At 40.8% G+C, this 27,583-nt stretch overlaps 1 protein-coding gene across 1 annotated transcript in view; it reads right to left on the bottom strand.

Moving 5' to 3' along the window:
• Window positions 1–574: 574 nt before the first annotated feature.
• The window catches only part of LOC309587502 (visual pigment-like receptor peropsin), a gene marked incomplete at its 3' end in the record, with an annotated part of 30,671 nt that continues 3,662 nt past the window's right edge, over window positions 575–27,583 (bottom strand). The window contains exons 2-6 of the mRNA XM_082305680.1: window positions 22,065–22,270; window positions 7,176–7,275; window positions 4,894–4,998; window positions 1,684–1,907; window positions 575–1,015 (exon numbers count right to left, since the gene is read on the bottom strand). Coding sequence (XP_082161806.1) covers window positions 575–1,015; window positions 1,684–1,907; window positions 4,894–4,998; window positions 7,176–7,275; window positions 22,065–22,270 — 1,076 coding nt within the window. The remainder of the gene's footprint in view (window positions 1,016–1,683; window positions 1,908–4,893; window positions 4,999–7,175; window positions 7,276–22,064; window positions 22,271–27,583) is intronic.

Here is a 27,583-nt window from a genome sequence, read left to right on the forward strand (position 1 = left end):
AAGATCTACAACTTCTAGCACCCGCATAGACGCACACAGAGTCAGGCACAGACGATCAGACACACGGCTGTGTGCGCGCAGGGCCTGGGAGCCCCGCGGTGGGCACGCCTCGCTGCCCCGCAGGGAGCCCATGGCTTTGCCTACCAGCTCACAGCCGTTGGAGCTGCAGCAGCTCCACAGACCTACAATGATCCTCTATGGCTGGGACTGTTGAAGAGCAAAAAACGTATTTGGAAACTCAGTCGCCTAATTAATAAAATTTAGATAGGAACACACCAGTTATTTTTGCTAGCTAATGCCTGCTCTTCACAAGTCAATCTTTTTTCCTGCATGCATGTGAAAATCAAATGTTTCTGGCACTGGGTGTGCTGCCCACATTGTAATGTGCTTCGTAGCTTTTTGTACCTACATAGAAGGAAAATATCGCTTTATGGTCTGATTTGCTTGAGTTGTATAGTCATCAGTGCTCTAGCAAGAAAGAGATGGACTGGGAATTAGGAAATCACTCAAGTGCTGATCTGAAGAGGGTCTTCCTGAACACAAAGTGGGTGCATATGTTAAGTGGCCACAAAACTTACAGTCTATCACATTCAATATCAGGGTTATTAGACGGTGTGTCGAGAATACCAAAATACACTTCCCTGTTTACCGGAGGTGGGGTATTGGTTGGACTTCCCACCCCAGAATCAGGGCTTGGTGCAGGGTTCATTTCTGCTGCGTACTTCTCTTCTTTCTGAGAAGGCTCTTGTTGTTTTTGCTTGAGGTTTTTGAAACGTTTGAGCTTCACAGGGTCCTTGACTTCCTTGGCACAATGGAACAAGATGAAAATGTCCCTCCGAAATTTGGAGCTCATTCCAAAGTAGATAATGGGATTGTAGAAGCTAGCAGACTTAGCAAACAAACTGGCAAGGATGCTGGTAAGAGTGGGCACAGGGTGACCGTAGGCAGACCATATAGAGATGACAGCGTATGGTGACCATGCAATAATGAAGGCTGTGCAAATGACAATAGAAACCTAAAAGACAGAAGGAGAATAGTCTTAAATCTATTCTGGAAGACTACATCAGGGAAGCAATACACTGGGAATAGTAGCTTGGACACTTGGCTGGAAGGGAAACATTGAGATTGTCCTGAGGGTATGGCTCACGGGAGAGTACAAGTAAGCAAAACGTTAGCTTTGATGGAGCCAGGCAGACCTAGAAGCTATATATCTAATTCTGGCATGGTGGTGTGCTTAAGCAACGCGTCATCTAATGGAATGAAAATAGCCACAGTCCCCTGTATGTTTATATGAATTAAGAGGGTTTCGGGTAGACTTAAGTCAATGGTAAGTAAATTGAAAGCTCCACTGTAACTTCTGTGTATGCTCAGAAGTAATGTAACGTCTGAAAGAAAAGAGCATATGCCAAACCAAACTTTTGTTTTTGTGCAGTATAACCCAGTCCAATTATATTTAGATTATTTTTCACATGTGATGTAGCACCAATATTTTAGCCAACTGACAGGGTAGGAGTTTTAAACAATCCTCATATTCTTCACTGAGTTCAGACTCTGTCACTAGAGATTATAGAGAAATGAAATGTGACTGATTCGGTTTGTTCTCTTCTGTTCTAGTTGGGAAAAATTTTTGGAAAGACAGATTTCATTGAGATAAATCCCACCCAACATGAAACCCCAACTCACCCTGGTGACGTCCCGCTCCATTCTCCTCTGTCTGTCTGTGGGATCACCCAGTCCTGTTAATGCATGGCTTAGCTTGACAGTATTGATAATTGACACATATGAGAAGACCATGACTGTTACAGGTAGGAAAAAACAGCAGATAAAAATGGAGACAATGTAGGACTTGTAGATTGTAGAGAAGTTGGCTTTTGCCCAGTCTATCTCACATGTGCCATACATGCGATCTGCAAAGCAAAAATAAGTTGGTTAGAATTTTTAGAATATTTATCTGCTTTTGAGCAGTTAATTTATCAGTTCAAATGCTGTATTTTTCTTCTTTTAAGAACTAAAGAATGGATTGATCTTTCTGATTTAATAAGCTGTGACATAATTTCTTACATAAACATTTTTTCAAGACCGGTTAGACTGTAACAAGTTTTAATGCGTATTATCATACTGTCCAGTTTAGATTTCCAGTGTAAATCCAGAATAGGAAATTGTGATACTTTATTAGAAAATAAAATGGATATTCATTCACTAGGTTTGATATTTTTGAGTGTTATCTACTCTTATTTGTCATAATCTTCTACATAGTAACTTCCTAAGATGAGCACTGTAACAGCATAACAAGCGATTGTAAAGAGACAATATGCCAAATGTAAAAAGTTACTACTTACATAGAAAAGTAGGAAATAAAAATACGGAGGTTTTTTTAATAGAAACAAAAAGGCAATGAAATTTTTACTGTAGTGAGACCCATGAAAGCAAATTGATACAGCTAATGATAAAGATTATGGGAAGATGAAACATAAATACCTAGAAAGATATAAGACCTTTTGCTAAATGGGAAGCATACAGTTTTGCAACTACAAAGGAGCTGCAGGCTCTCAGAAATGAAGTTAGGCAGATTGCAGGATCTGCAGCTAGTGGGATTTACAAAAGGACACTAGCCAATCAGGTACTTAAGGGAAAGGCAGTGGGAATAAAGTGCAGTCTCTGCTTAAATACTTTTATGAATAACAGTTGACTTCTTTGGACCCTCTGATGTGTTTGCAAATGTGTCCTGATATAAAACTTGAATTCAATAGCATTAGAGTTTTTCTATAGATTGTGGATTTTTCTTTTTAAGTGGAAAAAGATTTTTTTTTTTTTTTTTTTTTTTTTTTTTTTTTCCCCCTGGCAGCTATGGCAGCAAATTGAATTATAAATAAATGAAGCATGAACCAGAATTATGTAAGTCAAGTATTAACAAGTCCTGGAGATACAATACAGGTGAAGCCTGCATGATTTAGCAACAGATCTCTCCCTGACATCCAGTGATAATTCTGAAGAAAAAAAAAAAATCCCTTAATTCCTCACAGGTGATAGGAGGTTTAGACAGGATGAATTAAAGGAGCAAAAGATTAAAATCTCTTTTATGATTCTCATCAAAAAGCACTCAGTATTTTTAACACCAAAAGCTCTAGGTGTTGCTGTCTGGATGTGTTCAGTAATAGAAATAGATTTTTGTCTCCTTTGCTTTTTTCATCAGTAGTCCCCAAGATTCAAAAAGCCATAAAATCTGACTTAATTCCAGGTTTCTGGTTTGTGAAAACTTTTGACTGCAAAAAGAAAGCAGCCTCCAGATGACATGAAAAGAAAATCCTGCAGATTTTCTGCGAGTCAGAATTCAGAGATGTGTTTCCCCGCTCTGCAGATACTGGCAAGTGGCATTTCCAAAAATCGGTAGGGTCCTGGGGACCCCTGCAGCTGCTGTGTAGAAGCGAGAGGTCCGAGGCAGCTGGGTGTAACAGTGCTGTGGTCTGCTGGCACCCGCTGCCTGCTCCGCTGCCTGCTGCCGGACTTGCCATTGCTGGGCTCCCACATCTCCACCGCTGCCCTCAATAGAAATGTGTTTAGAGTCAGATAGCCCAGGAACCTGAAACTGCTGTGATTCTCAGTAGGGAAAAGTGTTCCTAGAAGTGGTCTTGAAGACCAGTGTCAAGGAATTGAATCTGAAATACAAACAGTATCCATGGGGGCACTCGGATGCTCTGACAAGGCAGTGATTCCAAGAAGTCCCTGGCTCCAGTTTAAGGCCAAAAACGGACATCAGAAATCCTTCTACAAATGAAGACCTAATAAGATTAATGTAAAAAGAAAACACGGATCACCAGAAGATACACAGAAAATGACCAGTCCAAAGCCCCCAAGTTTATGACATATCCAGAGTGCAAAAACATGACATAAAATTAGAACAGTCTAATAAACAGTTTGGTTTTGTCTCAAACAAAAGATCCATTGAGCCTAATATCCTGGTAACATTTTGGTTTGGGAAGGATGGAAGACTTAACCAATCATAGAAATGGATGCTTTTCTGACACCCATACTTCAAGGGTCCAGAGACACTTCAAAGCTTATGTATTTAATAAGTAAGGGGATATATTCACATAGCTGCTTTAATAAGTCTTCATAGATTTCATGACTTCTCAAAGGATGCAGATGCCTACAAGATCCAGGCAGAAAACTGCTGGACAATTTCAGTCACATGATTTCAGTTGTTAGGACTCCTGTATCATTACCATTTGTTCCTAGGTATTTGTTTTGTTGAATTTTTAGAGACTTAATTTGAGACAATTTCTCCAACTTTTCCCCATAAAGAAATTTTCTGGTGCGGGGATATCCCTCAGCCATTGAATTACCGCAGTGTTCACTATTCAAAATTTTTCCTATTTTTCCCCCTCCTCTTTTGCTATGGCCTTATCTTGCACCCTAATCACTTCTTGGACTGACAAACTTTCTGACATCTTTTTCTTCTGCTGCGTTAGTTTTCATATTTTCAACAAACTGTTTCACCCAATCTTTCTGGCTTGTCTTATTCTAGTTTCAAGTTTAACTTGCTGGAACTTGTGTTCTTTTCTAGCTTCCTAATCTTGACAGTTTTTGAAGGATGTCTTTTGATAGTTTCCTTTATCTCATTGCTTAATCATGCCAAATATTTCTGGCCTCTCTTTTTTCATAGGTAATATGCACTTGGTCCAAGTCTTCCCTGTGATATCTTAAAAAAAATCTCTTTATAGCTGATACCAAAGCAGGCAACGCTCTGCCCATACGCCATGCATGATGAATGATTTTCTCAGTTCCACTGATACTTGGTCTGGTTTATCACAAACAGCAAGAAAGAAAGGTAAGTATCTTTGCTTAGTTAAGAGGAGAGGCGCCAAATAAGTACAACTGAAAGATACCTGTTACCTGTATAGCTGCCCCAGCCAAGTAATGGAGCTGCTGACCAGAAAAAAGCTGCTATCCAAATGAGAACCAGAGCCACCGTCATACTGCTGTTGCTGATGCAGTGACCTGCAATGGCATGGTTTAGTCAGAAAATAATATCTAGAAAGGCAAACATATCTCTGAAATCTAAATGCACTCCTATACCAACAGATAATAAGGACAATAGAGCTATTTAAAAAAAGAGTAAGATAAAAAAATGCGTATTCGTAGGAAAAGCTTAAACTTGAAAGCATCTGTCAGGCTTGTGTTCAAGGCCATTTGTGAACAGTGGAAATGAATGGCTTTTAAGCAGGAGACAATGTGTTTGTTGAGTGCTGTAGAATTAGCAAATTCTAAGTTAGACTTATGTTTTACAATTTTGTAAAAAGCAGGAAACAGTTGTATGCTAAGTTTTACATACATAGAAACAAATAAGATAAGAAAATCCTCTGAATTTAGACTTATTCACTTCAAGGTTTTCCCTGTTAAGAAGGAGAAAATGCATTAGATGCTCAAACTACATTAGCCATTCAATACGTTCAATACAATCTGTCCTGCTGTTGCCATACATTGTGGTTATTTCTTCCTTTACATGGGAAATACTTATACATCCACCAGTCTCTGTTCCTCAACATTTCTGTAATGTTATACTGGGTACTTGCTCAGGTTTCCTCAAGAGGCAAACATAAATTATGCACACCTTCAGATGAACATGTGATACAGTTTTGCAAAAGAGAAGCGTGGGTTTTAAATATGACTTCATAATATGCAATGAATATAAGATGTAGAATACATCACAGCTAAATTGTAGCAGCTCCAACAGCAGTTTGTGTTGAAAATTAACCTCAACAAGTCTATCATTACAACAAACTGCAGAAGAACTTCCTGTGGAAAAAAGACCTCCCTGCAGAAGTTCTTTCATGGCTAATACTACTCATGCTATTAGGGAGAAAAACTCATATGATGCATCCAGTGTATTTATGCATGCTTTACCTGCAGACATTAATAGGCTCTTGCCTGAAAGATGGTGCAAGCCAGTCATAACAAAGGCATGAAACTTCATAATACATTATCTAAGTATGGGTGAAAGGAAGACAAGGGGGAATTTGTGGAAGGTGTAGGTATAAAGAAGAGAAATTACATAAGGGTCTCAGTGCAAGTCAAAGTTTTCAGCAGGCAGGAGGTCCAGGATGAATGGCAAGGAAAGATTTCTACTGATCCTGTGAAAGGGAATGCCTGGGGTTAGTGTGGGGATGTAAAGAGGCATAAAGAGAAAGAGGTAGATGATGGCATGTTTATATAGACTGGCTGATGAGGGCTTCACAGGGCAGGAAACGTGTGAAGGATTTCAGACCGGATTTATACAGTGGGACACTCATATGCCTTTACGGAGGCATTTATACCAAAGGTTAATAAATAAAATGAAATTAAAAAAAACAGAGAGTGGTTAGTAAAAGGGTTGTAGCACTGGAGAGAGTAACGAGCAGTGGTTGGTTGAGATATTCAGGTTACAGATCAAATGGGCACTAGAGAAGGAAGAAGTGTGGGTGTGAGGCTGTAGTGATGATGCTTTGCAGATCTGGGAGACAGGCAGGAGATGGGGATTGTCTGGCCAGAGTTGGGTTATGGTCAGTTCTGGGGATGGTAGGAGTAATTTTCATCTGCTGTGGTGTGAAACTGTCCACTGAGGGGAGGCCGGAGAGGCATGTGGGGATGGCAGGCTGTGCAGTGCTACAAAAGCTGGAGGTAAGATGTGCAGACTGAATGCTCCCAGCGCCATCTAAAGCAGTCCATGATGCCTGCTGTGCACAAACCCTGGCAAAACACCCTGAGGAGTGAAAATATTTGTATGTAGGACAGCCTTCTGAACCAAGGATCTTATCAACAATTGGAAACTTCCCAGACATCATCTCGTAGAAGATGAAATTTGTTGCTTACAGTGAGATCCCGACAACAATGTATGCATCACTTAGGAGTCATTTAAGTTGCATTTCGGAGAATACAGAGGGTCAGCAGGACCTGTGGTATCTTTGGCAGAAGGGTGGATTTAACCCATGGTGACCAAAGTGTACTAGTAATAATTTGGCTCTTATTGGGGTTAACCCTGAAGGATTCTATGTAAACATGTTTGTAATGCAAATGACTGCATTATGTTCTGGTTTCCAATGCATCTAATTTATATTTGATACAGCCTGTGACTGAAAAAAATACAGATTTGCACCAGGTTCAATGAAGGCAGAACTGGACTTGCCTTTATTCCTTACCTCTCTCAGGATGGCAGCCCTTGATGTAGCGAGTCACACTGATTACTGTAAGGGTATTAATGCTAGCGAGGCCAAAGAGAAGTGTCAGGAAGCCATCAACCTGAAAAACAAAGCAGTGCAGGATGTTCTTTTACTGCAGACAGCTGAAGGGGAAAAGAACCACAGGGATTGCTCCTGTCGTTTTCATGTTAATGCTCTCAAAAGTTTTTCCAGAAACCCAACTAGCAGGGAAATCTAAAATGTCAGGTGCAGTTATCTTCTATAGGATCAGTGAGCAGGTAAATGTTCAAAAATTATATAAGTGCTCCATCATGTACATAAAATAAACAAGCAAACACACCCTTACATCTATGCTTCCCTGAAATGACTTGCCAAATGAAGGAGAAAAAGGTTGAACTGAAAAGAAGAAAAGCCCTGAATAGGCAAAAATGCACTGGATACAGCTGCCCCCTTAGGCAGAAAAAACATGCAAATTCAACCCATGAAATTTAGGCCAAAGAGGGAAGAACGTAGGAGGTAATGGGCTTGGCTGAGTGAGAAAAGTTTTTTAAAAAATTAAATAAAACTATCCAAAGCTAAATCGTTCCAATAGATCAGGTCCTCAATGTTGGTGCTACTGATTGCCTGCTATTTATTAAGCCCTGATCCTCACCACCTCTGACTGACGCAGGCAGAGCCGTATGGCTGCGTAGGCTCCCGCTGACGTCAGGGTCTCAGCGATATACGCGCAGGACGGCTACAACTCTGCTAGCTTCACTTATGGGTATAGGAAGGAAGTTGCTGCTGACGGTAGTGGAGATGGATGTGGCTATCTGCTAGGGAGCACTATATGACTGGGAAATGGTCCAGGCAAAATGCTGAAGGCAGGCCTTTTTTTGAAAGCTTGCAATGATACACCAAACCGGCCAGAGCAGAGGAGCTCTTGGAGGTGCCAGTTTTACACCGAGTGAAGCAGGATTATTAAGCAAGTGTCTCTGGACTGTAACTTGGCATTCAAGTGGTAAAATTATTGGCGGAAAGGGACATCATTATTTTACAGGAAAAAACTCTGTGTGAATGGGCACAACTCCCGTGGAATTCAGTTTATCCCAGCACTGAATCTGGGGCTTTAATCCAGGCTTAAAGCTGAGACCATGGCAGATTGTATAAATTAAATTGGGTGAAGGGTTAGGAAAGGACTGCTTCATCATTTTTTTCACTGGTGTTTTTTCTTGCTACCAACAAACACCCTTATATTGACTCTCTATACTACTTAATGCCAACTTTTACAGACCCGCCACAGGTTAAATGCACGCAAGACTTGCTACTGCAACAATTTACATCCACCTGTGCTCCACTTACAATCAGCTCATGCTTGGTGTATAAATGCAGCCATGTTTACACTAGAAAACAAACTTCCTTGGATGTCTCAGCTACTTGCTAGAAGCTGCACTTGGCTGAATTTGGCTCGCTGTGTGCTGTGGCGATTGGTGAAATACCTGGATGTGCAAATGTGCTCCTCATTTCATTAGCCTTATTGATGCAAACAGCTGCCACTTCTCCATTTGCTCTAACAAAGCTTCATAGGTGTGGAAAACAGCGTGGCCAAGGACTACTGAGAAATCTGGCTGCATAAGCTTCAACAATTGCATTAGTTATTAGGTTAGAAAGGAAGCAGTATTTCAGCAATGATGCAAATAAACACTTTGAATTTAAGTCTAAAGACCTATGAGATTGAACACTAAAGTAGTAGGACAAGCTTCTCAGTGTGTATCATAGCCCTCCTGTGCTGAAACTGTTTTTTCTGAAATACATTGGTGCATGTTTTATCACCTGCAGATGTGACCATTATTCTCCCATCCCCCTTCCCTGACGTCAGACCAGAGAGACACGATTATATTAAGTGATCAGTTCAAACAGCCCTTGAGCACACTTACAAGGGATGAAAGCGTGTCTAAAAATACACCCTTGCCCTTTACCATTTAAGATGAAACTCTGTCACCATACGAAAGAACAAGCTAGAATGTTTTCTTTGGAGTGGTGCCTTGTTAAAAAAAATGCAGTTTTACCTAAAGCAACATAGTGCATAGGACTGAACCATTGTCAGTGCCATGTCTCGTTTTTGTACTATTTCATAACATCATTTCAGCAGATCAAAACACTGTCACTTCTGCTACTGTGGGGGCTGTTATCAGAGATTTGACCAGGATCATATGGTTAGTAAGTAAGTGGCTAAAGTGGCAGCAGTCTCCCAGGGGCGGCTGTGCTAACTGCCCCTGTGCTAGCCACAGGCTCAGCGGTTTAGGAACAGGCTGAAATGCCAAGGAGGAGAGGGAGCTCTGGGGATGACAAGAGCGCCAGGATGAACTGAATGAAGGAGATAAATGAGGTGGCTCTCAAGCTGCAGAACATCCCATGCAGAGGCCACGGCATCTGGAACATTAAAACACAAGAGAGCATCCAACAGGGTTGGGGCTGCTTTGGGAGTAGGATCCTCAAACTAGTATTGTCCCTGCCAAACTTCTATTGGCGACGAGTTAGCTCTTGAGCCTAGCTGTGCATACGCCATTTCCCAGCAAGTCTATCAATTCTGCAATACAATATTGCTGTCACTTAGCCATATGTCTTCGGAAGAAAACGAGGGATCTTACTCTAGCTGTAGCCAACCTACTTCAAGCATACACCTACTGGATATGGAAGAAAGATCTCTGCTACTTTTTCTGCTCCTGAACAGACAACACTGACTGTAGTCACACAACCAAAGTGACTGTTTGGAACCCAAAGTAGTCAGCAACAGAAAAACTGCTTTAGCATAATCCTGACTTCTATAGGCAGAGATATGTAGGTAACAAAAATGTATGATATTCTCAGTTTTCTGCATCTTTGAAGATACATGGAATGACAGCCAAGGAAATACTAGAATAGTAGATAACATTTAATTACTTTGGAAGATTGATGCTCTTCCCCTTCTTGGGTTCTGGTTTTCTTTTTCTTTTATCCTACAGTCCCAGCCAGCTCCTTCCTTCCACAATCATAATATTTCCTCCATTTTTGTGTAATGCAATTTTGTCCTTCCTATTATTAATTACAATCAAATAGCAGCAGTGCTAATAGGCAATAGTGAATTCTGACATAAACATGAATTTGATTGCATGGTAATTTTGATCCACCAGCTTTCCTTTTTACCCATTAAGAAACAGGAGTAGATTAGCGGTTTTAAAAGCTTTTCTCTCAGTGCTATACCAATATTACTCCCTTGGCTACATAGATACTTACAGAACTTGCTCATTATCTTTATGTTGCCTGGAAGCTAAGACACAACTGAAGAAAAGGCTGTGTTTTTTCTGCTTTGTACTTATGCCTGATTTTAAATCTCACTCATGTTCTTGGTGTACTATTTACAACCCACAATACATAAAGCTCCTATTGCATGCAAATCCGTTTCTTAAGCCTTGTTTCCACACGGAGAGAGTCAGGAATCCCCAATGCACTATCAAATTTTTAGCTATAAGCTTGGGTGTGCCCCACTTTTACTACCTTTAATACTTATGAATTCATACTACTTCATAAGCGTTGTCTTCATTTAAAGCAGAATAAAATATAACCTATTGTTCTTATTATTGGATTAATCAGGGTTTAATGGCACAAAAGCAGATGATTGCCAAAATTCAATTTCAATTTAGGCTGAAACATTGATCTCACCAGCCAGAAAGGCTGCATTGCTCCCTCCTCTGGCCAACTAGTGAAATCTGTTGCAATTCCTGAAGTCCATTTGTTTCCCTTCAGAACCGCAATTTCTCTTCTGTTATATATGAGATAATTAATATGTAAGAAAAAAGATAAACTTTAAACAGGGATTTTTTGTCCATTGCATATATTTAAAGTCGTCACAATAAGCTCTCTCAGAATATTTTTTTTTTTTGAATGCAGATCAGATTATTCCAAGATTATAGTGTAAATAGATAATGGCAATAAACCTCCTTCAACCTCAAGAGACAAAAAACCCACCTAAATCAATCTTTAAGAAATACATTTGGAAAAACAATTGTAGGTACCTTTGAACAGAGTATGTTTTAAAATTTAACAAGTTCTTAAAGTTTGCAGTAAGTGAGAAAATATTCCACTCCAGTCTGATGACAACATAATGTCACCATCCCTCCAATGTATCAATAAAGTGTCAACCGGACTATAGTAACTCTTCTGTCAAATGGAGGAACTACCAAGGTTCGTAGTCAAAACCAGTCTTCACAGGCGACTATTTAAAACTCCCAATGCACAGTGTTCCTAAAGCACTCAAATTGTTTCTTTAAGATTTACTACCATACAGGAAGGCAAAGAGACTTATTTACCAGAGTTTCCACAATGTCTGTTGCTCATGCAACATTTCTCTGCGATGGTTGCATTCTGGTTTTTAAAACGTCTCAGCAGGCTTCAAGGGTAGCTCTTCTTAGAGGTGATCACATTAACCCAAGCCATTATAGACCTCTGACACAAACAGCACTTCATTTACTAATAAACCATGAGAACCGATATGCTACAGGATTAGGTAGTTTAAACCATTAAGTGAGAGCATCAGACACTCAGTATTTTGCATTCACCAAGTAATTAAGCCTTTCTGTTGATGATATATATTTTAAAGATAGGAAAAATATGAATGCAATATTTAGGCTACACAATTATGCATACAAATATGTAATTATACTAACTATAGTATATAGTTAAATGTACATTTAGTGTCAGAGATTAATATATGCAGGTCAGGTTTTTGCTTTAGTAATGTTAGGGAATCCAGAATAAATCTACTTGTTTGCCTGTAGTTATTTTAGGTTTATATACTGGGTTAACAAAATGAGATTCAACATATACTTACTTTGGGCTGACTTTTAGCTATTGGAGTTGTAGCCCTCTCAGGTCACAATTTATACTCGTAGTAGTACATGCCCCTCTCAAGGAGCACAGTTATGAATGTAACAACTCCACCAAGTGCACATCATTGAACAAATAGAAATTTCTTTCAGAATTTCCTTACACAGCCTCATCAGATTATAACCTTACTTCAAGTACCCCATCTCCACATGCTTGGGAGCACCTGCTTTCTAGCTCTGGGTTGATGCCGTGGGACAATGGCAGGTTTCATGTTTCTCCCATCCACCCATGGAGAAGGAATGCGGAGGAAGCAACCAAGCCTGTAGCTCATACCACTCAATGATCCAGACAGAGTGAAAAGATTCCCATCTTCAGGTTAAATGCTGTATTGCCATTGTCCTTCTGTGAATTACCGTACAGGGAAATTAAGAAGCGCTAGATGGGAAACTCTAGCATTGCCCTCTGGGAACATCTGTGCTACACTTTGTAAAACTCTTCTCAGTGGGCCTGAGGCAAAACTCCTCTCCACTTCAGTGATGTTAATTCAGAGCCTACTTGTTTATTGCTAGCAGCACCATTAATATAAACAAACAAATACACAGACAGATAAAAGAAGAAAACAGCCTCACAAGTCACCTGTCTTTACATTTCCACAGTAAGCAAGGCTTGGCTTTGTGGCCTGTGGTGATCCTACCCCAATAACTGAGATCCATTGACATATTAGTCACACTTTTATTTTCAAAGTAAAGAAGTACTATCATCTTTGCCTTTTCAGAATATCATGGTAAATGTTTCTGGAGGCTTACACATGTGTCAAGGGAAGCAGAGGTCCCACAGACTCTTCACAGGCTCTGCCAAGACATCCCAGAGATTACAAGTGACCCTCCCTGTTCTCCGAAGTACAATTGTCTGCGCTGTTTCCCAGCAAGAAGGAATCTGCTTATGTAGCCACCATCAGGTTAATGCAAGGTCATCTCTGATTGCTGGCTGAATGCCTACCGGTGGAGTTATTCTTCTGCTCATAAAGACCCTAGGCACAAGGCAGTGCAGGTTAGTGATGCTACCAGTTCGGCCATTAAGTGGCCAAGACAAGAGCATGCTATGTCCCTGAAAGCCTGAAAAAGCTGCATGCCTGCTAGGAGATCTCTCCTTAGGTTGATACTCTTGGCTCCTCTGGATCCTGTACCAAAATAACCAGAGAAACAGAAGATAACCAATTTATCCCAAGAAAATGCTTATAGTCCTAAAATGGGTATGGACTGTAAGGGTCTTCACATCACAACTGTGTATGATGAGCTGGACCTGAGAGCTCCTAACAGGAGAGCCATATGCATTGCCAAGGAGTCCTAGTAGCCCGGAGAGAGCCTGGAAGGAAGTGTAAAATATACAGGTTATTCTTGGCCTTAAAGGGCTATCTGGAAAGCCACCAGGTGCGATGTCATCCCTTCTGCAGGGACAGTGGTGTGGAAATACTGGATGTTGTGTCATATATGGCCCTTTGCAAGCAATGGTCATCTTGTCATTGATTCAGTCAGGACAGGATCAGGGTCAGGAACAGAACAGAAATTGCTTCCTTCACACTAGCGGTGTACTGACTTAATGGAATATATATTTATGAAATAGAAGATGAGTAAATGTGAGGTAGGACTATTTAAGATACTCACAGATGTTATCAGAGTAATTTTTAAGTTTCAGATGAAATTTTGCTTAAAAGTCAGTGAGAGGATGTGGCACACAGAGAGGAGCCAGAAGAACACAAATTTTTCAGCCCCATGGTGAGAAGATCTTGCACAATGAAGGTAAGTAAGTGATGGACAGCATTTTTTGAGAGGACATTTAATCTCTTAGAAACACACATCAGCACAGAAGAATGAGGAAGGGTACTCTTTTCCACATAAGGAAACAAGAAAAGGATGTTTCAAAGCCCTCTGAGAAGAAAAGCTAGTGCAGGAATCAAAATTTAGGCTTTGGAAATTCCTGGTTCTGTAGGAGCACTATCAGACAACGAATGCCCTTTCCAGGCAGCAGTGTGTGGTTTGATGCAGTGCTTGGGTGGCATGGGATGGGCTACGTTAGCCTTGTTAAACAAGGAAACAGATAGCTTGAGCATTCACAATTTTTCAAGTACCAAATATATAACTTCCCTAATTTGTCGCAGTTGGCTGCAGAAATAATCATTCACAGGAAAATGAGGGAGAATTCATGGCTAATGAAAACTGGCGTAACTTCCCTGCAGTAGCATTAGTTACACTGAAATGATCTTCTGTGTTGCTAATGATTCTGTTTGTGCAAAGGCACAGTTTTTCCCCCCTTCCCTGCAGATGAAGTATTTTTCTCATTAAAATTTAGCTCACAGATGTCTACATGAGTTACTTTTCCCTCTTTGACTGCAATGCGCACACTCTTCAGATTATATCAGAGAGGACCAGAAATAAAGAAATGGGGAAGACTAATACCTCTGCAACTTTTTTTCTTAGTATCCAAATCTCAGTTATTCAAGGAAACAAGAATGAGGATACATTCTAGTGTTCATAGTATCTGAGGTATTAAAATTGCTCAGAAAAACATACCTGGGAGAGGAAGATTTGTGTAGCACAGCACAGGCAAAGTAAAGGGCACTCTTTTTTTTGAATTTGCTTTATAGATCAGTCTCCACATCCTACCTTTCACAGTGAATCAGTGTGTTAAGGTGAGCTGATACAGAGCTAATGTTACATAGCTTTTCTTCAGCACCTTTAACACCTGTTTTATCTGTTAATGCTCTTAGTGCCAGTTCCATGATTTCACTTTAGGTTATTTTCATCTTGAAATGTCAGGAATGATAAACTATATATAAGTAAAATCCCAGTGATATCACACCACAGTACTGTGCTAGGATAGTCAATAACTATTTTTCACTCCCTTTTTACATTTGGTTTAATTTCTTTTAACATCTTATTGGTAGATAGCTGAACATTTTTCAACTAAGCAGACATCAGACCACATTCCTGTGCTATTACTATTTTAGAAAAAAAAAAAAAATTTCTTCTGTCCTAGCCTCAATCTTAGAGCTACACGCTTGGACACTGGGATATACAGTGATTTTGCAAGATGTTTTACGTGAAGCAAGACTGAGCTATCTCAGTCTTTGGATGGGAAACCTCTGCCAAAGTTAGACACTGCAGAAAGCCGTGCTGAGGATGAAGGTACTCCTGCAGCATGCGTTCTGCTCCACTGTGCGCAAGCCCAGTGAACTCGAGGTGTGTCTGCACAGACAGTTCCCCACAGGGAGAGAGAGGAGGAAAAACGTGGGAAAACATTTGAGTGCTCTCACTCGTGGGCAAGGACAGTAACAGCAACCATCTCTACATCTCCCCGTAGCCAGCTGGGAGGGAGGGTGAGCAGGAGAAAACCTTTATCCACCTTGATGGAGGTTGCTAGGGGTAAAGATGAACAGCTTGCGGATTTGTCTGGGTTTTATGAGAGAGAGCTCTGCGATAAGTAGGGTACTCACGTGGACAGCTGCTGGGGAGAATGAGAGGCAGAGGTGGGGGTGAGACATATATGCAAAGGGTGCTTGTTACATATGGGGTGACTTGAAAGTGGGATGATTTTGTGAAGGAAAAGATGAATGGATGATGGAGTAACATGAATGAGTAGTTGTGCTGGAAGAAGTTTGATGAAGAATGCCTACAGATACCTCAGTAATCTTACAAGTATTGGGAAGGAATGAGAAAGGAAGCCTGTGAGCTTTCTGCCATTGCTTTTATTACCTGTTCATGCTGACTGCTGAGCTACCACTGGTCAGTCATCTCACCCAGAATGTGAGGGAATACCATACCACACATGGTAACACATAAACACTGTCTTGGCATTTACAAGTGCATAAAATCACAAACTGAGTCAACAGTGTAGCTAAGTCAACAATTGGTTGGTTTTACCAGTTATATTAAATGGACAGAAATTGATGTCCTTCAAATCTACTCTATTTATAAAACAACATAAATGCCTTTAGGGTTTTTGATTTATCAGACAATTTACAGAACATTTTGTTAAAAGAAGAAGGTATTAATCTTCTGTTTCCTCGTCAGAAAAGATTTAGCAATATTTTACAATCTGTGTATAGGAAAAGAGATAAATGCATATGCTGAGAAAGCAAACGCCATCATCAATAAAATATAAAATAGTTTATTCAAGATTACAAGTCCTTCCCTAAAAACTTCTGAAAAGACCCCATATCTTTTCATCTTTATTGATCTCAGAATTTCCTACTGTTACAATTTTCCCTTTGGTGGTTCAGATCCCCACCTCTATTTTTTACAAAAGATGGACATTATTACTTCTCAGAAATGTCATACTAGACCTCTAAACATTTAATAACACCAAAAATGCTGTATTTTTTAAGTGTCAGCAAAAAGCAGTGACTGGAAGCTGAATCTACAAGAGGGAGTAAGGGCCACCATGCTCAGCTTTGCAGGGCTGCAGCTCTGGTTGCTTGCCTGGTGTAATGGTGGCTGTGGCTCCAAGCTTGACTCAGATTGGATGTGGCAAAAGCTTGCGGGCAAACGAGGCTCCTAAAGTAGCCAACAGAACAAGGTGAGGGGCATATCTCACCTCCCTTTTGATTTTTAATGCCTTACTCCAGGCCACAATTAGCATTGCTTTGTATTCATAGCCATATCCTTCCCTTAACTGTGAAAGACCTTTCAAAAATTAAGCAGTGTCACTGTGAAAAGCAGAGGGATTGCTGATCCATTCTCCCTTTTTCCCCATGCACGACGTGGGAGAGCTGGATTCACTTTTCCCTGTCCAAAGGTGCTCAGATCCACACCCCCTGCCTAGGAACATAATCGCCAAGAGTATTCATCATATGGGGATGATCCAGTGTCTTTAGAGCAAACAAATACCAGGACCACAGACAAAGAGAAACTCCTTACCTGAGTGGTCAGACACCCATTGGAAGGAGGGGAACCCTCCTTGTCCAACAGGAGCATTGTTAAAGCAGGGCTATTGCATGTCCAGCTTTTCTTAGAGATCCTCATTTGACCGGGATTTCAGCTGGCAACTTGATCAGCTACACCACCACAATTTGGAAAAGCCCGTTGAAGTGCAAGAAACCCCAGACATTTCCATGGGTCACGTCCTCCTCAATGCACACACACTAAGTCTTGCACTTCTAGAAAATTTTGGACTTCCCGGTCACACCATGGCCTTTCAGGATGCACCTATACCACTGGTCTGGTGCTGTCAGGCAAACTGTGCACAGATGAATTAGGGATAACAGAGTAAAACAATACCTGCATGCAATGTGGGGCTCACTGCTCCTCACTCCATTGCCAGTTGTTTCTGTCCAGGGTATGCCAGACAGAAATAATGTATAAAACATCAAGGCATTAAGCAGTGCAGGACTCAAAACCAGGTTTCCTCACTACTACGTAGCAAACCCAGCCAGAGGGTGAGACACTTATCTCTCTCTCTCTCCAGCTCCCCTTTGTGCCTTTATTATTCCACACAACACAAAGAAGCTTCAGCAAAGAAAAAAGGGTGAGGGCAGGCCCTTCCAGGCTGGCCCTTGGTGGGATGATGAGGGCAGGCTGCAGGGACAGAGGCACTGTGGGCTGAATCCTGTCAGGCAGGCTACTGTCATGCTCACTAATACCTCAATGCTGAACATATTTTTTTTTGGTTCCTCCTGAGGCTGTTTCTGTGCAGAGCCGGATCTGCTGGGGATGCTCTGGCACCATCTGGCTGGCCAGATGGACCGGGGATACCTAGACTGATACTGAGGTGAGTGCATCTGTGATAATAGCGTCAGTCAGCACGGCGGTGGCAGTGGGTATGTCTGTGACGGTACCGTCACCTGGAGATAACTACCTCGTGCTCTGTTGCGCACAGCCGAGATACATCTTATGCATAAGAAACAGTCAAAATTAAGTAATGTTTTTTTAAAGAAGCCTATATCAACAGAATGAACACATGATAAGAGCAGTCAATTTTCTTAACCCTCGTAGTAAAATTTTTAACTATTTATAAAATTAATGTCAAAATAACCAAACTGTATTCTCAAAAAAAAGAATTAGAAGAGTGAATTAGTGGAAAAAAGTTTAAACTGAAGTACCAGGATTATGAAGTATTTCAAATTCTAAGGTACCCCATAGCCCATCGTAGGCTTCTGACATGACTACAAGGCACCTATGGGGATCAGATAGGTTATAATCCTTCCCCTATATTTAGAGGCTTCCTGAAGCCTGCATGTTTGGTATTCACCACATGATTAACAGATATAAGAAAAACTTTCTGCTAGTTGATTAATAAGGTTTAGAAGAAACTGTGGTGTTTACCTGCAGAGAATTAATATTTCTCTACTCCCTACATGTAAGAACATTGGCACACAATGTTGTTTACAGGTTTCAGTGCAACTTATAATTCAACAGAACATGCAAATAAAAAACATATGGGAAGGACAAAAATATATCCTGAGGTAGCTTTTCACTAGAAATATGGGCAACGGGCAAGTAGATGGCTTTTGGTCACTGGCTTACATTCCCTGACCTGAACTTTACTGTATGAACTAGTTTACTTACTGATAATATTACCAGAGGCTAAAAAATGAATGTGCTAGAGACTGACCGTCCTCCCTCTGTCCAGATCAGGACTAAGACACAGTGGTAGAGCAGGGAAGGGGTAAACATGAAGTGAAAGCAGAGTCCAAAAGCCACCCTTGGAAAACCATATCCATACACAGCATTCAGCAGGGGCAGCATTTGGATGCAGACCTACCATGCAACCTCATTCCTGAGAGGAGAGCTTTGTCTGACCTCCAAAAAGAAAAATAATGTTTGACATAGAGAAGAATAGTGGTGTTTCTTCCATACAGAGAGGGAGCACCCATATCTGTCCCATTCAGCAGGTATGCCGCAAGATGGTCTTTTTAGCTGCAGATGCATCTTTTGTTACAGAGAGCTTTCACAGACTAGGCTGTTTTGAAAGAGAAGTAGTATCTGTCTTTCTTCTCCCCACTCCCTCTAACTGGGGCAGCCAAGAATGGTGAACCTTAATTTTGAAAAATATTATCTGAGGGCACAGAAGGAGGCCCGAGTCAGAGGAAGGAAAAATAGTTAGGTGGGTTAAGTAAGGTGAGCTCGTGAAATTTCTTCATAAACAGAAATGACAGGCTAGCTTGGGAAAATAAAGTTTTCCTAAGCATACCTGACAGCAGAAGCTGACTGATCAAATAGGAGCAAATGTGTACTGAAACAGGCAACAAGAAAAAGCCAAGTAAGGCCGTCCTCTGGACTCAGCAAAACAAACCAAGTCAGGGAAAACACATGGGCCATGCTAAGGAACGAGCCATGTTCATGTGCAAAACAGTCCAAATTGTCATCCCAGCTACTTGCAGAGGAGCTTGAGTGCAGTGAGGACAACAAGAAACAGCGACTTCAGAGAGCTGTGACAGAAAGCATGGGCTTTACCTTCCCGGCAACAAGCTCCTCACTCCTCATGTTCCAGATGTGAGACCCATTCTGGTCGGACTATGAATGCATCACGTTTTATAAATACCAAAAAAAAAAAAGCAATCAAAACTCTACCGCTGTTCAATGTTGAACACTTTTAGAATGACCTTTGTGCTGGCTCTCCACACAAAAACACAGAAACATTGACATCTTTTTCATGCACAGAAGCTTCCCACTATTTCTGCACAATATTCTTCTTAAAAACAGCCACTCTACTTCCATAAGTTACTCTTTTATCACTGGCTTCTGTTTTGTCAAGCTTAATAATCAAGAAGATGGATGTCAGGGTTTAAGCATGTTTTTGAGACCCCTCAACACAGAACAAAATCTTGATGGAAACAGGAATCCTACATGATTTGCTCTCAACAAGCCACAACCAGCTCAACCACTCAACAAGTCACAACCAATTCAAACTATTCATTCAGAGTACAAATTGACTTTTCCAGGTTACCATGAATTTTTAGTTAGCATTGGTACAGTATCAGTTCCTATTTGAAATGATAAATGAGAAATGTTAACTTTTAGAGCCGACAGAAGATTACCAAAGCAGAAACTTTAATATTTTGCAAATCAGAGTGTTTAGAAAAGCCAATGCATTATTAATATCCTGAAAAAAATCTTTGAATCCCAATACCTTAAAACTTTGCTTGATATCATTTTACAAATGAATGCTGTTTAAAACCAGGAGATCCAAATAAGATTACTTAACACACCCTGACCAACAAACTATCTGGATACCCTAAAAATGTTATGGACCACTTCTCATCTTGTAAAGGCAGTTCAAGCACAGCAAGATTAAGCACACCTCCATCCCAGTCTCTTTACATCAAAAAAAAAAAAAAGCCAGATCATCATAACAAGACTTGAAATACCTCAAAGTCAGCCAAAGAGGGACTCCCAGGCAGAGGCATCATGGAAGAAAGACTCCCATGCAAATCAAGAGGTACAGACACAGTGTGCCATGCTGCATTGATTCCTGTGTGTGCTGGTTTTTACAGCTCAAAAAAGGAGCCACAGCATAGACAGGGTTCTGGAAGAGCTTGGACTGGGGAGGCAGAAGGGTCATTTAATGTTACCTCTTTCAGCCTGCTGGCTTGTAAATGTTAAGTTATGCCACAGGTCTTGGCTCAGGATTTCACACTGAATGCCTTACCCTGTCTTACATAGAAAGTCTGCAGCAAAGCTAGAACTGAACCTGGAGATCCAGATTTCACCTTTCCTTTCTTAATCGTAGCTCCAACCTTCCTTGAAACAGGGAAAAATGGGAATCTGTTTAATTCTGAGTGTGGGTATGAATTTTACAGTTTGCAGGTATGTCTTTGTTCATCTGATGACTTCAAAGGTTTCCATTAATAAAAAAAAAATTAAAGAGGTGTCCTCGAAGTTTCTCCTCAACAGTCCTTAGATTGCAATTGTAGGTGTTCTCATTAAAGAAATAGTGGGATTTTGCTGAGGAAACAATTAGCTTCATTTTGATAAATCTTTTTCTGCCAAACAGCTATAGACATACGTTTTAAACAAGGAAATAATCATGTTTTAGATCAAGCTACAGCTCCTAGGTTAATCGGCCTTCTGTGGGAAGTCTTCCTCTCTGAGTAAACTGAACCTTTGTATTGAAAGGGAGGGGACATGAGCTGTAAAAGTTCTTTCATCTAGGTTGCACAATAGTTCAACTTCCTCTTTTAAAAAAAAATTAAAAAAAACCACCACTACCAACAAACAAACAAAAAAAAAAAACAAAACAAAAACAAGAAAAGAGGATTATTTCTCTTTCTCTCTTCCTTCATCATGATCTTTCTTACACCTTGCCGTAGGCTATGCTGTCATTTTCAGATTTTTGATTCCCTCATGAAACAAACACAGTAAGTATAATTTTTCTCACAGATGTTACTGAAAGCACCAGGGAGCCAGGCTTGTGCCTATCTATCCATAGGATGTATTTATATTCTGTCTACACAGGTATGTTTCAGAATTAACAATAACAACATTTTCTGAGTTCTGCAACAAAAAGCTGCCTCCAGGTTCAGGGAAGTTAAGTCACTCATCCTACCACAGGCAACAAACCAACCAATAATTTAGGGGTAAGATAGATTGAAGAGTTATGACTGATTTAGTACAAGAAGTTGTGTGCTAAAATACATGGGTATACCCAAGTGCTGTGTGGAGGCCTTGCTCTAAACACCTGTCAAGTAGAAGTCTACATTGGTTTAAGTCAAATGTTAAAGTGCCAACAACCAGGTTGACTTCAGGGGAGCTGAAGACAAGCACAGCCTACACCTTAGCTTTCCAACATGAGTGGGAGCTATGACATGAAGTAAAAAACCCAAACTAGTAGGAACTATTGTGAATAGATAGAAAAAAATCACTGAAAACTGAGCAAACACTGATCAAATGCATAAATTTATGGGTGTAACAACAGAGAACGCTGTCCTTTTGGAAGGTCAGTCAGTATTTCTTTTCACTGTTTTGTGCCTGTCTGGTTATTTATATACACCATATACACAGAAATAGCCGCACCTATTTTGTCTAATTAAGTGTAATCCACTCTTACCTGGCAAGTCCATATCGATGTGATAATGAATCCATCATCTCTGAAGACATTGAAGATTTCAATGATCCCCCGTGAATAACCAAACACAGAGATACTAGCATCTGATACTGCCAAGTTAAATGTGAGGTAATCAGTGGGCTGCAGAAGATGTCTTTGTTTATACAGGACAAAAATCACAATGCTGTTTCCAAACCAAGACAGCCAACCTGGAAAAAAAAATAAATCCATGAAATCAAAAAGCAAATAAAACAAGCAGCAGTTCAGTGTGTAAATGTGCGACATCTCTTCTGAAATTACCCTTTTGTTCCATTAGAAACAAATTAAACCAGATTATCCATTGGAAAACCTATGCATGAAGCCTTTTTAAGTAGCTGGGTACACTTCAGAAGCAGGAACAAGTAAATAACTCTGGCAATAAAACAGAACAAACACAAAGAGCATCTGTCAAAGATCCACCATTTAAGGGCCTAGAGAAGTTTTTTTTCCTAAGTGGACAGATGAAACTCATGAAATGTAACACCTGGGGAAAAAAGGAAGGAGGAAAGTTTGGCAGAGTGGAGCAGAGACTACAAACAATCTGCCAAAAGCTGCAGCTGTTTAGGTACGTTGTATACAATAACAGATACTGCAAGTTCATGCACATAGCTAGAGAGCCACTTAACCAGTCCTCTCTCAAGAAGTGCAGCTAATACAATTAAGTTTCTTCTTTTAGAACAGTCTAGGAGCTCCTTGCAGCAAAGCCTGTCCCACATGGGAATATTTTTCAGTAATACACCTGATAATCTATATGAAGAGAACATTCAGAACAGATCTTTCAGAAGCTTTAAAGTTTTTTTTTTCATTATTTTTAAAGAAAGTTGTGTTCTCTCTTGCTCTCCAGGAACAGAGATGCCTGACTTGTACACGTCTAGAGGAAAATGCAAGGGAGATGACTGTAAATCTGGTGAAAGTCAGCCACTTATTCAGTTGGAGAGACCTAGAGTTTCCGAATGTGCATGGCTATTCCTCCACCCATCAGTACAAGACCTTCGTAGTTTGCGTCCCACTTTTTGGAATGATGTAGTCATGTAGAAACGAATGACTTTTAACAAAATGTTTACTCATAAGTGTCAGGCTCAGTGCTGAAAATGGGGCTTAGCCAGTGAAGGGGATGGCTCCAGGGCGGCTGCTGGAGTGGGGCTGAGCAGCAGGCTGGGCAGCCCCTGGGTCCCTGTTGGCTCCCGTTTCCACCACCCAAACCAGCTCTGCCACTGCTGACATCGGTGGCCTCACTTCACCTTGGCAATGTGGAGCAAAACACCACCTCTTTTGAGTGCCTGCGGCCTAGGACAGGCTTAGGAATCCAGCAGCTAGTGGTTTCGTTCCCCACAGTTGATGCCAGGGTACAACATTAACTACCAGGTGAGGGAGAAAAGAGTTGATCCATAGCCCTCTGTCCAGGCAAAAGCGGTAGATATCCCAGAGTAAGGGTGCTGTATATTAACACAGCAAGATGTGACTATATGCGCCGACGAGGGATGTGACATGATGGCATTGCACAGCATCTCTGCCTATTCAAAGGAGTTCACGAGATGAAAGAGAGCTGATTTGTAGGTTTAATGATGTAGCCAGAGGGCAGCTGCCTTCCTTCAGGAAGCATCAAAGACCCCAGTGTCAAGAACTCAGTGCTTTGCTGCCAGGCTGCCTCGACTAGGAAGGGAGGCGAAGAAATTGCCTCCGAATCTCCAGGCCATCTGGGAGCATCGTGAGCCAAAATGCCAAAGAGCAAGGCGCTTGTTCTCCAGAGAGATTGGGTACTTACCTCCTGGTGAGGTACTCTGGGTAGTCTGGAGTGAGAGGGGAGGTGGCTGATGGGACAGTCTCTGTACGGCATTATGAACTGCTTTTTCTGCGGAGCAGTTTCCTTGTAATAACTTCTCTTTGCAAAATTGCCAAGCTGCTGCTGCTCTGGCTTGCTTAGCAAATGTACATGGTTTACGAAAGAGCTTTTGAACTTGGAAGAGCTGATGTAGGCATATGGTATTAACCAGAAATAGTCACTGGTGCAATGAGATGCTGAGATACATACATATATTTTATATAGATCTTGTTATAAGGATAAGATCAACAACAATAAATACATCTTATTCTGGCCACTAGGTGACAATGTTTCTTAATCGAGTCTCGTTTGCAACAGCTGCATGCACTTTAAGTGAGGAATTGTTTCTGACTTTTGTCTGAGTCTAGGTATTATAAATAGGCACAGCAGGGCACTAGAGGAGGACGGCTTTGGGAACGCATCAGGACAGTCCGCAATGCAAACAAGGTAGTTGTGTTGTTTGGGTACATCAGCTCTACCTTCTGTAAGGTGAGAGAGTTTTCAAGGAAGTAGGCATGGAAATATTTTCCCTCTCAATATGAAGACATAGTGCTAAAATGGCAGACAAAAGAAAATGGCACCTCCTTTGTAAATAGCAAAATTTCGTCAATGCAGCGTAATGGATAGGAGGGCTACCCTTAAAGTGTCAGACTCGTGTACTTCCTGGGACTATGCAGAGCAAATTCCCCCTAGCCTGGAGGGTAAGGGAGTTTTCAGTTAAAGTATCATAAGGAACAATTGAGCAAAATGTCATGTAAAACAACAATACACATTTTAGATGGAGGTGACAAAGACACAGTATTTGTGATCGTTTTTTGGAACTACATTCACACACAGAGGGTGGGGATGAGGGAAGCATTGAGGGAGGTAAAGTTACAGAGCAAGTATGACTTCTGCAGGTAGGCACAATCCCTTTAACCAAAGCAGGTGGAGAACCGGCGCTGGCATATCCAGTCCTTAAAATGTCTGGTCTGTCTGGGTAGTAGACCATATTAACATTATGACAAAAAAATCTGGAGGAACTCAATTCTCAGTAAACCGTGGAGTAACAAAAACAGTGGTCACATGAAAGTGGTATCAACTAGAGCAGTGCCTATGGGACACCAGATCTCTGTATCATCAGAGAGATGTGTTGCTCTGGGGTTGCTGACGATGTTGACTGACTGATTTTTTTTTTTTTTTAGAACAACCAACCCCAAAACAAAAAAACAACCAACCCCAACCAAAAGAACACCTCAAACCAAATAACCTCCCTCCCCCAAACCCGGACAGCACCACAGGGAAAAAGGTTGAAAATGCAATGCGGAGGAAGCACAGCAATAGCTCTGACATTCTCAGTGAGGGTAGGGATCTCCTCAGCTGCTTTGCAGGCAGTATGTGCCTCAGGGTAGATCACAGGCAAATCAAGAGCTCAGAAAGAAACCTCTGAACTTCGAGGTGCTATAAGGCCTTGGTGTCACCAGGTGGCATCTCAATAAAACAGAGGATAGAAAAGAAACAACCAAGGGAACTAGTTTCATTTTTTGCAGGCTGCCAGTAATATTCACTCACAAGAGTATATGAAAAAAAAAAAACAACAACCCCAAACCAAACCCATAATCCAAGCCCATCATCCTAAAATAATCCTGGTGAGAAAGGATAGGTTCCAACTGAGATCAAAAGGTGGCTAAGAGAGAGAAAAATAGCAGAAGAAACTGAGCAGTTCCACCGAACTTTAGGTTCAGAGAGAAATCACCGCATTTCCCCCATAAACTGTAATGCTGTCTGATATGGGCTGCTCATCAACGAGAGATGCTGGCCCTTCTGAAGTGACAAAATACACAGATAACACACAATTACAGAAGTTCATTAACACAGGGCAGGACTGAGAGCAGCTGCTGTGAGACTGGCAGTATCAGCAGAGTCGGTTAAATGAGTGTTGATAAATGCTAAATATTGAATAGCTAAGGAGTCACCTTTTCTCCTCAGACACCCACAGGAAAGTACTTGGTACCACATTTGCAAACACTGGGAGGTAGGAGGAATAGGATGGACAGCAATATTAAAAATATTGTCCTTATATAATTCAGTAGTAATCCTTCCCCTGGAATAATACCCCCTAACAGAGCATTTTAATCCACAGATGTCAAAAATGCTCCACAAAGGAGGCTGGTGCTGTTATCCATGATTTCTGGGGGAGGCACAGGAAGGCTGCGAAGCAAGCTGGTGGTAGTCAGGAACCGAAACCCTATCGACAAAAAGTCCTGCATTAGCATGCTGTCTGCCAGCCCATGCAAAGAAAGCACTGAAAAAGTAGCCAGCAAGAGTGTGACTAAGGATATTGAAAATCTTTCTGTGATTGAGACTGAGAACAGTGAGATTGTTTAACTCTCGGAATAGCTAAGAGGGAACACAATAATTTTACAAAGATTTCTGCCAAATCACTCAAGCCTGAGCATCCAGACACACACTATTTTTCTCTCATGTACCTGAGATGGTCTTTGAACAAGCAATAAACACTTGAGGCTGCATGAAATTTCATTGTTAACATTCTATTTATGTTTTTGCAGAGTTAAATTTGGTACAAGGGAACCGATAGCTCCAAGCCGGTCATCCACATTTCCAACAGATGACTGCATCCATGCCCAGCTAAGATAGGTTATTATGCTTTGTACTTAGATTTGTTCTTATTAGACATTGTTACATGGCCTTTACTTGTAAAATCTGACAAGAATGAATTAGAAAAATGGGTGATACAACTCACCCATCTGCAGTTTAAAATATAAAAAAGGGAACCTTAAGTAGAAGAATTCAAGAAATGAGAGCAAAAGGCGAAGGCTCAGTGTCACAATACAAGCTACGCTTTCCCCTCAGCAAATAACCTTATCTCCAGGACAGGAATTGGATTGAGCATCTAGATATAGAGCAGGCATGAATGAAGTCAATTACTGATTGAATTACCTATATACAAGCATAAAAGTCTATCTGAAGAGGTTTGCTGTAGAAGATTTTCAGACTAGAAAATTTTATTTAAAACAGTGATAAAATCTAGAGAATTTGCAAAGCTGTCATTAACTATTGCAACTGTGAAGTGACCCTGCTCTGTTTTTAGTCTTCACTGCTAATTATACATACACAGTATCCTAGCTAGGGCAGATTGCCAATTTTGGCAGGAAGGAGAAGAGTCATCATGTTTTAGACTTGACAAAGCGTGGAGAGATTATTTGTTCAATAAATGTGATCATTTTGTGGATGAATGTTTTTTGAATAACTTGTTGCCTTTCCCACCTTCTCAGATTTATCTGTCAAACAATGTCTCAAAACAACACTCATTCTGTCACTTGTCAAATAACTGTTTACTATTACCATTTGGAAACATGTGCCATTTAAAGGCATGTTTGGGTCCTGTGGTCTGTTCCAGTTTTCTGATGGGATTGGTAATGCTCTCAGCACATCCTTCTGACAGAAACACTCACAAAAAGTCAGAATTTGTTCTCTAATATTCTTTCCTACTGACTTAAAATTTCCTTTTAGGGCAAGCATTCACTCTAACAGTCCCAGTTAACTGTGAAACTAGGGAAAACAAGCACAGAACAAATTGTGTATAAATGCAGAAAAGAACAATTTACTTAAGAATTCCAATTAATAACTATGAAGAAAAAAATGCTTCATTTTTTTCCTC

This window comes from Platalea leucorodia (genome assembly GCF_965183815.1).
Source record: "Platalea leucorodia genome assembly, chromosome: 3".
Taxonomy (NCBI): Eukaryota; Metazoa; Chordata; class Aves; order Pelecaniformes; family Threskiornithidae; genus Platalea; species Platalea leucorodia.